We start from the raw sequence: 15,537 nt of genomic DNA, 5'->3' as shown, positions 1-15,537 counted from the left end.
TAGATTTGACCGGAGAGGAGGACATTAATGCAGTGTAGAAGCCACACATGATTTCACAGGACATAAACGCTGCTCAGGGATCTTTTTGTTTGACCTACACGGTGAGCCCACACTTCAAAACTCTTACAAAATCTAGACTTCAGGCTTACCTTTTTAAAAACTGTTAGATCTGGCCACACAGAGTCCACATTTCCACACGACTGTAGGTGGTAAGGAGTTGAGTAGGTGCTACTCCTTCCACAGGGGTTGTGAGCCCCGTCCCCCATTTCCCATAGCCTGTGTCACCCCTGACTGCATTAAACCCAGCCCACTGCACTCGGCGATGCTCACTGCCTGGCCCCCTTGGGGTCATGTGAGTTGGAATCACTGTTGAAGAGAAGGGGCCTTTCATGAGAAGATCTATGTGTGTTGTTGGTTCTGTTACTTATTAGCTCTTGACCTTGGACAAACTACCTAGCTCCTCTGACAAATCAGGGATAATAATAATAATTACAGCAAACCCACGTATGGCACGTCACAGTCATTATTCTGTGCTAGATCCTATAAAGTGCTTATGTATACATTCTTACGCATATATTCACTTATGTATATATTCACTTAATCCTCCAACAACCCTATAAGAAGGTGCTATTTTATCCCCATTTTTACAGATAAGGAAACGGCAGCACAGAGAAGTCAAGTTATTAACCCAAGGTTGCACAGCTAGGAAAGAGCAGAGTGGAATTTGAAGCCAGGCAATCTGGCCCCAGAGTCCATATTCTTAACTTCTACACCCTTCCAACTTTCCTTCTTGTGTCTCGCAGCAGTAAATTGGACAGAATTTGTGAAAAAAAATTTTTTAACTTCTCGGACGTATGAACATATAAGATATTTGCATCATTAGATTGTGAACTTAGAGTACAAGAGCCACATGTCTTGCTCCACTTTGTAAAACTGGTGCTCAGTGTTATTGAATAAATGGATACATGGAAGAACGCATAAACTAACTGACCTTCAGGTGTCACAGTAAGAGAAAGTAACAGAGAGAGACTGGGAGGCAATGCTTTCTCACCAGGTTGGTTGTACACGGTCCCCAGGTCCACTTTGAAGGAGCCAATCAGTACACCTCCTATCAGCTTGTGGTGAAAGACCTGGGGAGAGATGGAGCGGTGAGTCCGACAACACTAGATTTCTCTTTGAGGATAAATCTGTGAAATGCGTTCATGACAAACCCATTCAAAGAGGATTCTAGGCCTTGAACCTTGTCTGGCCTTCATACTTATCTGGAGCACAGTGACATTTGGTTATCAAACCTCAGGGCTGGCTGTACAGGGCATCCAAAGTATTGCAGCTGTACCTCATCTCCTAGCAGGATTTTAGCTAATTTTCTACTGAAGGACACCTATCAAACCTCACTGCCTAAAACGTGTTTTTTTTGCTTGTTTGTCTGTTTGTAGCCAAAATGAACTCTAGGGCAGCCCACTCTTCAAACCCATCTCTGCCTCTTGAAATGCTATCCATCTTTAAATGCCTAGAGCAAATGCTGCCTCCTCCAAGCAGCCCTCCCTGATCCTCCGCAGATGAAAGTATTCCCTTTTTTTCCTAAAATCCCACAACACTTTGCTCACCACTTTCTCAGAGAACTCATCCTTATTGCCTTGAGAAGTTTGGGACATGTACAATAGTCAGAACAAAGGAGGCTGTCATCCTCAATATTTTGTCTGATTAGAAGTCAGCACAGTGCCTGGCTGGTTACAGCAGCACATTTTTATGTTAATGCTATTAAGATTAGGAAGTTCTAAAGGAAGCTGGCAGAGCTGGGCCTGAATCCAGAAGTCACACTGCATGAAAAATTGCTGAAGAATCAGGAGTACTTTAACTTTTTTTTTTTTTTTTTGCGGTACGCGGGCCTCTCACTGCTGTGGCCTCTCCTGTTGCGGAGCACAGGCTCCGGATGCGCAGGCTCAGCGGCCATGGCTCACGGGCCCAGCCGCTCCGCGGCACGTGGGATCTTCCCGGACCGGGGCATGAACCTGTGTCCCCTGCATCGGCAGGCGGACTCTCAACCACTGCGCCACCAGGGAAGCCCCCAGTAGTTTAACTTTTAACCCAGAAAAAACTGAGAGTGTGGAAGAAGAGCAATGGTAACTCAAGTGTCTTCAACACTTGAAAATACTGCCATCTAGAAGAGGGAGGAGGATCCCTGTGTGGTTCCCAAGCTACAGGAAGAGAGATTTCAGCTCACTATAAAGGCAATTTTTATAACAGAACTTCCCAGCAATGGAATGGGCTACTCTAGGAGTAGTGACCTCCCCATCTCTGGATATAATCAAGTAGTGCCCAAGAACCCCATGTCATGTGTCATGGAGGTGGTGAAGAGGGATTCCTACGCCAGCTGGAAGTTGGACTAGATGGTCTCTGAGGCTTCCTTCTAACTGTAAAATTCTATGAGTTCCTTGATTCAAGTACAGTTTCCTACCTTCTTCTACCCACCACATGGCCTTGTTCGTAATAAACACTCAATAAACGTTCAGTGAGTTAATGAGTGATTGACTAATTGAATGATGGATGAGTGAGAGACTTTTGTAGCTTCTGAACAGATCCTTTTGAAAGAAGCAGTAAGAAACAATACATTCAACTGATTTCAAAAAATGAAGAAAATGAGAGCCCTTCCCAGCTCCCTTCCCACTCTTCCTCCCTTGTCCAAAGTTTGCAAGGGTGTTAGAGAACAAAGGGGAAGTAAGGACAGTTTGGCTTCAGTTGAGGAGCTATTTAAATCCACAGGCACAAAACTCACCTCAAACCCCTCATGCTTAGAGCTGCTACTGCAGCTTCTCAAAGCCCTGAGCAGGAACACGAGCCTAGGGCTTCCCTGGTGACGCAGTGGTTGGGGGTCTGCCTGCCGATACAGGGGACACGGGTTCGTGCCCCAGTCCGGGAAGATCCCACGTGCCGCAGAGCGGCTGGGCCCGTGAGCCATGGCCACTGAGCCTGTGCGTCCGGAGCCTGTGCTCCGCAACGGGAGAGGCCACAACAGTGAGAGGCCCGCGTACCGCAAAAAAAAAAAAAAAAAAAAAAAAGAACATGAGCCTCACTTAAGCTGTCTTCTCAGATCAAAGGCATCTTGGTCCCTATGGGCATAATGAGCCAGAGCCCCAGATGGATCTCTAAATAACAGGAGGCCTCCTCACATCATCCACCCAGTGTGAGCACCAGGCAATGCTGGTGTGGTCAAGCATTAGGTTACAAGAACAAGGGCATCTCACACACAGACAGAAGGGGGCCCTGCATGCCTGGGGCCACTGTCAAGGGAAGACGGTCTTTGGCACCACCAGGGTCTGCTACAGCCTGGCTGTCCCAACAGCATTTGCTTACAGCACTGGCCCCCTTCTCCCACATGGAATTTTTTCTGGACATGCTAACTTTTGGTTCATGGACTAACAGAAAACTTATATTAAACACTCCCTTTTCAAGGGTAGTTTTCCCTTTAAAATCTTCAGTCTCTATCCCCAAATGTCTTTTAGGGAGACCAAAGTATTCTTTTCTTTCAAGTGAGAAGAACAGAGATAGGCAATACCAGCTTTGATCCTCTGCTAAAAATCCACTTGCCCCACAGAGAGTCATGACCCTTGTCTATGATGCCATATAAAACCTAGCTATTGGACTTCCCTGGTGGCGCAGTGGTTAAGAATCCTACTGCCAATGCAGGGGATGTGGGATCCATCCCTGGTCCAGGAAGATCCCACATGCCGCGGAGCAACTAATCCCATACTCCACAGCTACTGAGCCTGCGCTCCAGAGCCTGCGAGCCACAACTACTGAGCCCACGTGCCACAACTACTGAGGCACACATACCTAGAGCCTGTGCTCCACAGCAAGAGAAGCCACCGCAATGAGAAGCCCGCGCACCGCAACGAAGAGTAGCCCCCGCTCGCTGCAACTAGAGAAAGCCCACATGCAGCAACAAAGACCCAATGCAGCCAAAAATTAATTAATTTTTTAAAAAACGTAGCTATTAACTATTCATCTGCACTCTAGACAGTCCCCTAGGAGCCTGTTATAAAGCCAATCCCACAAACAGGTGGTTGCCTGAGTGATGCAATGAGACATCCTGGGCAATGTCCCAGGTCCTGAAATATCTTCTCATCACCTGTCATCACGCCTGAAATTCACGTGTGAAGAGTGTTTGGCTCCTAGTGACTTTTTATTCCTCAAGAGTCACATTCTTCAAGTACCCCCCGGGAAAGAGAATATCACGATTCCACTATTACCTAAGCCTTAATGTACGACTTATATATAATATGCATACATATAATGTAATGTAATATAATATAGTATAATTTATACAATAGAGATTGAGTGGGTGATAATGACAGGCAAGGAAGTCTTCAAGACAAGTTTTGCCATCTTCATAACTCTGATCAGGGTTGGTGTCACTGTTCAAAACATTTCCTCATTCTCCACACGTCTTACGTTGTCACATAAAGTAGGAATTCTGTTCTTTCAGAATTTATTGGGAAGAGAGCACCTACCCTTCAAGCCCCCTGCCCATCCCCACCACTTTAAGGCATACACACCCCCACTGTGCTCTTCATGGGAGAAGCAGAGATTTCTCAGGCTGGGGAGATGGATGCAATGAGCCATCCGCAGCTCTCTGTTCCTTTACTGAGTGGTGTGATGTGAAGTTGGCAGTGATCCCGGTTGGCCTGCCCTACCCTCATTTGGACTAATACAGCTTCAACACGGGCACTTTCCTTCTCATTCCTGCCCTCTACATGGTGGGCCAACCTAGCAAGGCACCTGTGTGGACCAGGAAGCTCTCTCCATCTCTACTCCTCAGACTTGATCTGTGGAGACAGGAAATTGCCCAGCAGGGCTGAGGAAGGCTCTTCGTAGCCGACCCAACTCCCCGTGGGCAGGTTCTGATGTTTACACTCTGAGGCAACTATTAAGACTTCAAATGGCAACCACTTGCTCCAAATCACATTTTCCAACTCAGCATTATTGATATATTGGGTTGCTTCCTGCTTCTTGTTCCTATTTCTCTATTTATTAGCAAATAGGAGGGGAATGGGGGGTGTGACTAATTATTATTGGCGTGGCTATCACCCCAAGAGAGAAATACTAACATTTGCTTGATAAAAAGAAAGAAATCAACTCAAAATGACAATCTATTAAGATGTCATTTATACTTCACGTATATATGTCACATTCCCACATTAGTCAGCTACACAATGGCTTGATGGTAGCTTACAACTTGCTTCCAGTAAGTACAGAACCTTTCTTGAGTCTGTTTTCCTTCCCAGATGCCTCTGCACTGATTATTTCAAGTTCTATTCTGTTGGTTTCAAACTCAACAACCCACATTCACACTCCTGAATCTATTCATCCCGAAACAGGCTGAGCTGCCCTAGAGAGTTCCCAAAGCCTAGAATCTCTTCCACCTCCCCTCACCCCCACCAGCAATGATATACTTACTGAGATTTTGATGATCTTGTCAAAAAGATGCAATTGGGGCCCAACGAAGTCGAAGACAAAGTACTGGAAAACATAAAGTTCATTCTGACCATAAATTCCTGGCTTGCGTGTAAGAACTCTGTTCTTGGAATAGATTTAGATCTGCATTTTTCTAACAAATTGCTGCAAGGTTCTCAATGACATAACTGTATCATCAATTGATTGGCCCTCCCCTACTGAAAGTCATTTAATTTGTTTTCAATTGTTTTCAAATAGAAAAAGAAAGAGTATCACCAATTACATCTTTACATAACATATTTGTAAGTTTTCCTCTAAAATGGACATGAGAATTGGAATTGTTGGGTCATGGCTTGTATGCCTGTAAATTTTTAGTAGCTAGCATAAAATTTTTTTCCAAAGGAGCTAAGCCATTTTACATTCCCACTGGCAGCATATGAAAATAGCCATTCCCTTGCCAACCCTTGAATTTTCAATTCTTTTACATTCATCTATCTACCTATCTACCTATCTATTTATTTGTTGCCTATATATAATGATGAGTGAAAGTATATCACAGTGTGGTTTTAATTTGGAGTGAACTTGATTAAAATTTGATTTTCTCAGGATTTTTCAGCTTCAAACATCCCTGTGAAATTCCCAAGACTGACCAGGGAAAGAATGAAAAGAAATTATGGGTAAGGGAGATTTCTAATTTGAGGAAAGCAATTGAATTCTAGAGTTGAAGAAAATATATAGACTGCTCTCTGTATTCTACAGTTAAAAAGACTGAAGATGAAAGAATTTAAAAGACATGCCTGGAGTCATATAGCTAGTTATCGCTGGGCTGGGGACCAAAGCTGAGTTCTCCTGAAGTTACTATAAAAGGAATTCAAGTGCTAGACGTTTCACCACTGGAACTTTATTGAGTGCCTCCCAAATGTGAGGTAGGAGGCTCCTCATGTAGAAAACTGGTGTAGTGCTTTGCTGTGGGTTGTGTGTTTTGAGGACTGATGGGGTTGGGGGAGGCCGGTAGGAAGTTGTTTCATGGATTGTTTTGTGTTTGAGCTGCAAGATGGAGGAATGACACAAGGACATCAGAGAAAAAAATGACAGCAGTAGGAAAGGGAGTGACTACTAACAGCCTGCTGTTAAAGGCAACACAGAAAAACCAAAACGTGAAAGCTGTCATCATATACCATAATAAGAGACGTTCAAAATGGCCGTCCTTCAATATCAATGAAAAGTTACGTTATGTTCAGTGTCTCCTGTTTAAGAAAACAGGAAACTATGTATAGCATTTCAGGAAGTTTTTCATATACATGTTCAAACTTTTTAAGAGCTTCGGTGTTCAGAATTTCTTTTATGTCCAAAACACTTGCATGAAGTTCTTCATTCTCTAGTGTATGAGATGCTGGGGGTTCCTTCGGATCAATAAATTAGTTCTAATGTTTACTGCCTTCCACTGAGTTTCACATACAGTATTTCAGATTTAGCTGCCTCATATATGTTCCCTGGACCTCTGAACCCACACACATTTTTCTAGCTGGGAAATATTCCCCAGCCTCTACTAACTGGTTCCTTCAACATCTGATGACCTTTGGGCTTGAAAAATTAGAGTCCAAATCTGTAACAAAGATTTTTAATTCCACTTCTTTGTTTTTTACTTGATTTCCCAATGATTACACTTAGCCTAATTGAATGTCATTTAGATCCAGGACTTGCATGCACAAAGCAAACATTAATAAAATCGTCAACAAATCTGTAGAGCTTTGCAGGTTTAAAGCATTTTCATGCACGTTATTTCATATCGCATTCAGGCCAAAAGATGTTATGGAGCTGAGGCGTAGAACAGAAAGGAGAAAACTGTCACTTAAACACATCGTAAAAATCTCAGAGGCAAGAATGATAAAGAGGAAAGGAGTTAACAGCTCAAATGTGATTTGGGAATTTTCTATATATATTATTATGCATACTCTCTCTGCCTGCCTTTTCAATTACCACTCTCATTAAAAAATTAATTAATAAGAGTTTACTGCATTTTTTGACAATTCATGGTGTTGAAGTGCCTAGGGGGGAACAAGTACTCTTGCACACTGTTAGTTGGAGTACAAATTGTTACCTTTTTGGAGGGCAATGTGGTCATAACAAATTTTAAATGCATATACTCTTCACCCTAGTTATGCCATTTAAATATCATTATAAGTAGTATCCAAAGGCTGAAAAAAATTTTAATATCCATCAATGAGAGATTGGTTTAGTAAATTATAATATATCAATGCAATGGAAAACTCTACAGCAAAGAAGGGAAAATGAGATTGAACTATATGTTTTATATATATATATATATATATAAAAATTTATTTATTTACTTTTTTTTTTTTTTGGCTGTGTTGGGTCTTTGTTGCTGCACGGGGGCTTTCTCTAGTTGCAGCGGGTGGGGGCTACTCTTCATTGCGGTGCATGGGCTTTTCATTGTGGTGGCTTCTCTTATTGTGGAACACGGGCTCTAGGCATGTGGGCTTCAGTAGTTGTGGCTCATGGTCTCTAAAGCACAGGCTTAGTAGTTGTGGCACACGGGCTTAGTTGCTCCGCGGCATGTGGGATCTTCCCAGACCAGGGCTCGAACCCGTGTCCCCTGCAATGGCAGGAGGATTCTCAACCACTGCACCACCAGGGAAGCCCTGAACTATATGTCTAGATACAGACTAATCTCCAAGATACATTGTTTTGTGAAAAGACCTAGGTCCAGGACAGTGTGTATAGAATGCTACCATTTGGCTACAGTATCTCTTTGTATTTTTATACAGTCCTGGAATATCTCTGCAAAGGATACACAAATGCCTGGGGAGAATGGCTGTCTCCAGGGAGGGGCACTAAGGGATTAGATAGAGATCAAAGATCCGGGGGAAACACATATATCATATATATTTTCACATATATCATTTTAAACTCTGTATCTCTGACCATTTTTAAAAACTGTTTAATCTTTTTATTTAAAAACAAGAGTTTAGTGTGTATAAATTTAGAAGCTTTGTGTCTCTCCTTGATGCTTTCCTTTACAATTTTTGCGCTGCTTAGAAAAATACCACTGTTGTACTTTCCAACACAGCATGGCTATTTCAAAATTAATAATTAAATTTTCAATGTTTCTGCTATGCAAAAGAATGTATATCTTCTCCCTAACCAGCACATTTATTGGATATAAACTCAGAGCTTATGACAGATGAAGAGGAGTTTATAAGAAATTGGTACAAGCACTATGGAAAACAGTATGGAGGTTCCTTAAAAAATTAAAAACAGAACTACCATAGGATCCAGCAATTCTACTTCTGAGTATTTATCTGAATAAACCAAATACACTAATTTGAAAACATATATGCATCCCTATGTTCATTGCAGCATTATTTACAATAGCCAAGATATGGAAGCAACCTAAGTGTCCATCCACAGATGAATGGATAAAGAAGATGGGGTATATATACACAATAGAATATTCCTCAATCATAGAAAATACTGAAATCTTGCCATCTGTGACAGCATGGGTGGACCTGGCGGGTAGTATGCTAAGTGAAATAAGTCAGAGAAAGAGAAATACCATATGATTTCACTTATATGTGGAATCTAAAAAACAAAACAAAGGAACAACTTACAAAACAGAAATAGACTCACAAACACAAAGAACGAATTGGTGTTTGCCAGAGGGGAGGGGTGTTGGGGGGATGTGTGAAATAGGTGAAGGGGACTAAGAGGTATAAACTACCAGTTATAAAGTAAATAAGTCACAGGGATGTAAAGTACAGTGCAGAAAATATAGTCAATAATATTGTAATAGGGCTTCCCTGGTGGCGCAGTGGTTGGGAGTCCGCCTGCTGATGCAGGGGACACGGGTTCGTGCCCCGGTCCGGGAGGATCCCACATGCCGCGGAGCGGCTGCGCCCGTCAGCCATGGCCACTGAGCCTGTGTGTCCAGAGCCTGTGCTCCGCAACGGGAGAGGCCACAACAGTGAGAGGCCCGCGTACCGCAAAAAAAAATAATAATAATATTGTAATAACTTTGTATGGTGACAGATGGTAATCAGACTTACTGCGGTGATCATTTCATAATGTATTAAAAATTGCATTACTATGTTGTACATCTAAAACTAATATGATATTGTAAGTCAGTTATACTCCAGTAAATATTTTTTTTAAAGAAATAAGAAAATGGGTCTATTGAAAACACAGCAATGAATTTAATATCAGGAGGAATTCCTTGCCTCTCCTTTCCATTGTCTGTAAAATTTTGTAAGGAGGCTCCGCGACGGCTTTTCTATTTGAAGAATGCTGCAGAGTGGTGGTGAAGAGTGTGTTGGTGGAGAGGAAGTTGGTGACCTCCGTGACTTACTTCATTGTAAAATGGGTTGTTGGTTCCTTCCTTCACTGTGCTTTGCTTCTTCTCATCCCCAATTTCAATGATCACAACTGGGTCAATGTTCTCACCCACCAGCTGGCGGGCCTCAGTGATGTTTATGGTAATCTACAACACAAAGCAGTGTGTACACACTCTGGGTCTGGCTGTTCATTCACACAAGAAGAGCTGGGGGAGGCTTGGTAGGAAGAGCTCATCACTTACTTGGTAATTTTGGGATCTGACCTCCCCATCGTGGATCTTAGTCAACAGTTTTGATCTATTGAAAGAAAGTTTAACATATTTGTTTCATTAAGTAAGAACCTACCTTAGATCCATAAGCCATGATAATATTTTCCCAGGTATTTTCACATGCTTTTATTTATATCAAATATTCTCTCTCCATCTCTGGAGGAGATAAGTATAGATGGACACATGACTTAACCTCTCTATGACTCAGTTTTCCCATCCTAAAAAATGGCACTAATAATAGCCCTTACCACAAGGAGTGATTGCTACAACTAAAAGATGTAAGGCATATAAAGGTTTAACCCAGTTCCTGGCAAGACTAAATGTCAATTCTTATTGTGAGTATGATTATCAGTATCATTTATTTTTTATTTTACAGAATGAGAAACTGAGATGCCTCAGCAAATCACTGGCAGAGCTGGGTCTAAATAAGGATCTCCCTAATCTGCTGTCTGATCCTATCCAGAGGACCAATTTGCCATTTCTGGTAAATACAGCAATTCTGAGTTTCGTGATTGCTTTCGAAAAAAGAAAAAAATTGGTAAAAAAGAAAATTGCAAAGAATGACCAAGATGTCATCTCAGCGAGATTTCACATTCCAGGGGATTTCATTTATCAGGACTGTCATGAGTAATTGAAAACAGATGTGCAACACCTGGGCATCTAGAAATTGGATAATAACATAAAGAGGTGAAGAATCCCTGTTGCCACAGAAGCAGCAATGGGTGGGATATAAACTGAGCTCGAGTTCCTATTGAATTTTATTCTCTTGCCTTCTAGCAACACTGCTGCATTTGACTTCCTTCCATTTCTGCTGATTGTAATTGAGTCCAGTAGAGAACAGAGTAAACTAGTAAAAGTCTGAAGGCTTTGGAGTCAGGCCGATCTGAATTAGAATATTGTTTTCCCCAATTTTGTGATATTAGCCTTAATTTCTTCATCTAAAAATAGAAATAATAATTTCTACCGCATAGGGTTGCTTTTAGGATTAAAAGAAATATTGCATGTAGGAAAGGGTAGATATCAAAGGGTATCTGTTCATCAATAAAACGGCAAACCTGTACTGACCATTTACCATGTGAAAGCTCTGTGCTAGTCTCAGAGGAAAAACAAACATGAACAAGCCATCATCTTGGTCCTTGCAGAGCTAGCAAGCTATCCAAGGGAGAGAGGACCAAAGCAGATAAAGGGAGAACTATTAAGTGTAAGACATGTCGTAGAAAAAAATGTGTGATAGAACTTCAGAGAAGAGAGAAATTTGTGAGAGCCGAAGTAAGCAACAAAGACATCACTACAGAGGTCAGATTTGAATTGAACATTGGTAGGTGGGTAGAATTTTAACTGATGGAGGATGCACTGGCCAGGAGAAAGCAAAAGGCTCGTACTTCTTCCTTCTCTTTCTCCTGCCTTCCTCCACTAATTCTATGCTATTATCTTAGTGAAATAAATGGCAAAGGATCTGTTAAAGGATATTAAAAAATAACTGAAGTCCTGATTCTGGGGTTTGCGGGGGTGGTAGCTGTCATGGTGCCGTGTAGGGGGAAGGAGACATTGCAGTGAGTATGAACGTACAAACTTCACATCTTCTTTTAAGGGTCAAGCTCTGAGCTATCACCTTTTCTGATTTCCATCTGTCTCCCACCCCCTGCCCCCCTCCCCATACACACATACACTGTGTACCATCCTGTCACAGCCCAGTAACACCAACTCAGGATGTGCCACACAAGGAAGCACTAATTTGCCCTACTGATAATAACAACTCTGAGTGGAAAAGGAAGGGATGGCATAAGGAATTATCATTAGCAAGAAATTGACATAAACAAATATGGTAGACTAAAAGCATTGATAGCTCCAATTATTGGCTTCCTTGTATCCAGGATTTTTACCCTGTAACTTGTAGCCTCCTCTTGCTGTGACATGGGCTAGACTTGTGACTTGCATTGGTCAACAGAATGCAGCAGAAATGACTTTTGCCAATTCCAAGCCTAGGCTCAAGAGATCTTGTGTACTTCCACTTTCTCTCCTGGAACCCTGCCATCACCACCATTGGAATAAGCTTGGAATAGCCTGCTGGAAGATCTAATACCGTATGGAGGAGAGGCCAGTGGTCCCAGGTAAAGCAATACTGGACCAGCCCACCACCAACCAACAGTCAAACTAAAATCAGCAGAACTGCCAAATGACAACAGACACATCAGTCATATACCTGTGACTACCTGGAACCAGTAAAACTATCCAAACTAACACATGATAAGTGCTCATATTAAGCCACTGAGCTTAGGGGTTATTGGTTACACACCTATAGCTAACTGATACAACAAACTGCACGCAGAAGGCCAGTTTGTTCTGACTTTTTGTTGGGTAGTATAAGAACCACTTTCTCATTTGGGACAAACACAAAGCCAAGACATCTAGCATCTTGATGAATTAAAGAGCAGGTGAGGGACAGCACCTGATTCTGTCTCCTGTTGCTGCTGTCATTCCTGAACAATGAGGGACATGAGTACCTTAACTCAGGAAATTTAAGACTAGACGTTGGTAGAGCTGGGACCCTGGCCAGCACTGCCATAGAGAAAGTAGAGGAGACAAAACACTCAGTCTTCCTGCCTCAGACGTTCAGCTCCTGTAGACGGTGACTAGGTGTTATTCTCTGTTCTCCCAGAGCCTGCAGGAGCACCTGGCAGAGGGGAGGTGCTAGCAAATGTGTGCTGATTGCCTGTATCAATACTGTACCTTCTCTTTGGAGGAGCTGAGGGGACAGGAGAGGTGGAAGCACTGTCAGAAATCAAATCTCCTCCCAGGCCTTCCTGGTGAGAAAGGCCCTCCTGTGGTGCTTCTGCTTCACCTTGACCATCTAGAAAAGCAAACAAAAGGGACAGATCTATTAAATATGACACACCGTGGCAATATGAGCCTCAACTCTGTGTCCAGGCTATGCCAGTCACCGTAAGGTGTACAAGGACTGGTCAAAGACAGTCCTTGACCGCATGGACCTTAACATCTTATTGGCAGAAAAGCCAGACACATACTATGTATCTTCTGTTTCCCAAAAAGAGAGGGAGTAGATTTGTATGCCCGGTATTGTGGAATTTTGGATTATGAATTTAAAGATATGCTTTCGGGATTTCCCTGGTGGCACAGTGGTTGAGAGTCCGCCAGCCGATGCAGGGGACACGGGATCGTGCCCCGGTCCGGGAAGATCCCACATGCCGTGGAGCGTCTGGGCCCGTGAGCCACGGCCGCTGAGCCTGCGCGTCCGGAGCCTGTGCTCCGCAACGGGAGAGGCCACAACAGTGAGAGGCCTGCGCACCGCGATGAAGAGTGGCCCCCGCTCGCCACAACTAGAGAAAGCCCTCGCACAGAAATGAAGACCCAACTTAGCCAAAAATAAAATAAATAAATTTAAAAAAATAGAAGAATGAGGAGCAACTGTTAGAGAATCAGGTTTACAGTGAACATTCTTAGGTGCGTCATACATGCCAGAAGCCGGGCTAGGTTAGACGTTCAGGATGGAGGAATTAACACGTGGACCCCTCCCTCTAGGGGTTTACGTGCTGGAGGGTGAGACAGGCCTGCAGGCAGGAAGGCAGTGAGCTGAAGCGTCATCCATAGCTAACTCATTCACTGATTGATTCATTCATTCTGCTCTCTCCAATCTACTCACCAAGGAGCTCCACTGCAACCTTCTTTAAAAAAATAAAAAATCATGTTTCTCTTTTGAAAACCCCTCCATGGCTTTCCACTGCACTTAGAACAAATCCGAAGTGCACACGCAACTCTAATTCCCTGTCCTACCTGACTGCCATCTCCTCGTCCTGGCCTACCTGCCCCCCGGCCCTACCCTCAGTGCTTTCTAGTCACACAGGCTGACTTCCATCCCTTCTAACAAGCTCTGTCCTGCTTGGAGTCTTTCTTCACAGGCAGCCCTCCGCCTGAGTTGCTCTCCCTGCCCACCCCTCGGGGGCTCACCCTCGATGCTGTAACTTAAATATGACCCCCCTGCTCAGAGAGCCCCTCTCAGACCACACTAAAAGAGATCCCCCAATAGTCTCCATGTAAGCACATTGTCTATTTTCTTTACAGCACTTTTCTCCACTTGTAATGCAGTTACCGCATCAGGGTCCCCATGGATAACAGATGGCCCGTCCACAGCAGGATGACTTGAGGACTTTTTTTTTTTTTTTTTTTTTTTTGCGGTACACGGGCCTCTCACTGTTGTGGCCTCTCCCGTTGCAGAGCACAGGCTCCGGACGCGCAGGCTCAGCGGCCATGGCTCACGGGCCCAGCTGCTCCACGGCATGTGGGATCCTCCCAGACCGGGGCACGAACCCATGTCCCCTGCATCGGCAGGCGGATTCTCAACCACTGCACCACCAGGGAAGCCCCAACTTGAGGACTTTTTACAAAGGTGTGGGTGTAGGCAAACCACAAAGGGTCGTACAGCTATCTGTGGCTATGGCAGCCAAGCTGATACCACGTGGAGGCCCCCAAAATGAGGAGAGAGAACAGTTACCAGAACGTGGAAGGAGAGGAAGTCAGGTCTAGTCGGCTTTCCTAGGTGGAGGGGCACCCATCCTCCAGTTGAGGGACACATCCAACCACTGGGTCCTGACCTCACACTCCTTCCTCCCCCAGACCTCCTGTTGGGGTACCCCCTTGGGGAAGGGACCTGGGTTGTGCATCCACAGAGGTCAGCCTCCTGGGACAGAGAAGAGGTGGACAAGGGTGGAAGATAGATCTGGAGGGGCAAACGGAAGAATCCTCCACAGGGCTGTCTTCCCTCTAAACTATCCAATGTCACCACTACATACCCAGAACCGAGCACAGGACCCTATGCTCAGCAGACATTCTATTAATATTTGCTAAATAAATGAATGAATGATGATCATGGGAGGTACCCAACAACTACTCTTTGGGTAGCTAATTAATGGATGCGTCAGGATCATTGGAATTTTAGGAAATTAAGGCATAGCCATTATGTCTCAAAATACACAGATGTAAGAGCCACAGACTTTGAGAATCTCTAAACATTTCACCCAGAAAAGTCCTAACTTCCCCAGTCAGGCCAAGAAGGAAAGACCAATTTGCACTAAGTTCTGTAGACTTTGTTTTCGCTGTCTCCCACAGGGTCAGCCCCTGGCCAGTAGGATGGATGCTATTTACTTTTAGGAGGGCACTGACTCCTCTCCGCCCTGTTTGCTCTGTGGGCTGAAGACTCTAATTCAACATTGTGAAAATGACTCTACTACCCAAAGCAATCTACAGATTCAATGCACTCCCTATCAAACTACCACTGGCATTTTTCACAGAACTAGAACAAAAAATTTCACAATTTGTATGGAAACACAAAAGACCCCGAATAGCCAAAGCAATCTTGAGAAAGAAAAACGGAGCTGGAGGAATCAGGCTCCCTGACTTCAGACTATACTACAAAGCTACAATAATCAAGACAGTATGGTACTGGC

The 15,537-nt window shown here is 43.6% G+C and overlaps 1 protein-coding gene across 1 annotated transcript in view; it reads right to left on the bottom strand.

Annotated features, from left to right (window-relative positions):
• The window catches only part of FER1L6 (fer-1 like family member 6), a gene marked incomplete at both ends in the record, with an annotated part of 145,669 nt that overhangs the window by 107,294 nt on the left and 22,838 nt on the right, over positions 1 to 15,537 (bottom strand). The window contains 5 exons of the mRNA XM_082858894.1: positions 1,052 to 1,130; positions 5,458 to 5,520; positions 9,821 to 9,952; positions 10,049 to 10,103; positions 12,806 to 12,926. Of these exons, the coding sequence (XP_082715020.1) occupies positions 1,052 to 1,130; positions 5,458 to 5,520; positions 9,821 to 9,952; positions 10,049 to 10,103; positions 12,806 to 12,926 (450 nt within the window). The remainder of the gene's footprint in view (positions 1 to 1,051; positions 1,131 to 5,457; positions 5,521 to 9,820; positions 9,953 to 10,048; positions 10,104 to 12,805; positions 12,927 to 15,537) is intronic.

This window comes from Leucopleurus acutus (genome assembly GCF_964270905.1).
Source record: "Leucopleurus acutus genome assembly, chromosome: 17".
NCBI lineage: Eukaryota > Metazoa > Chordata > Mammalia > Artiodactyla > Delphinidae > Leucopleurus > Leucopleurus acutus.
Note: the sequence above shows the minus strand (reverse complement) of the source record. Positions and strands in the feature narration are given on the sequence as shown.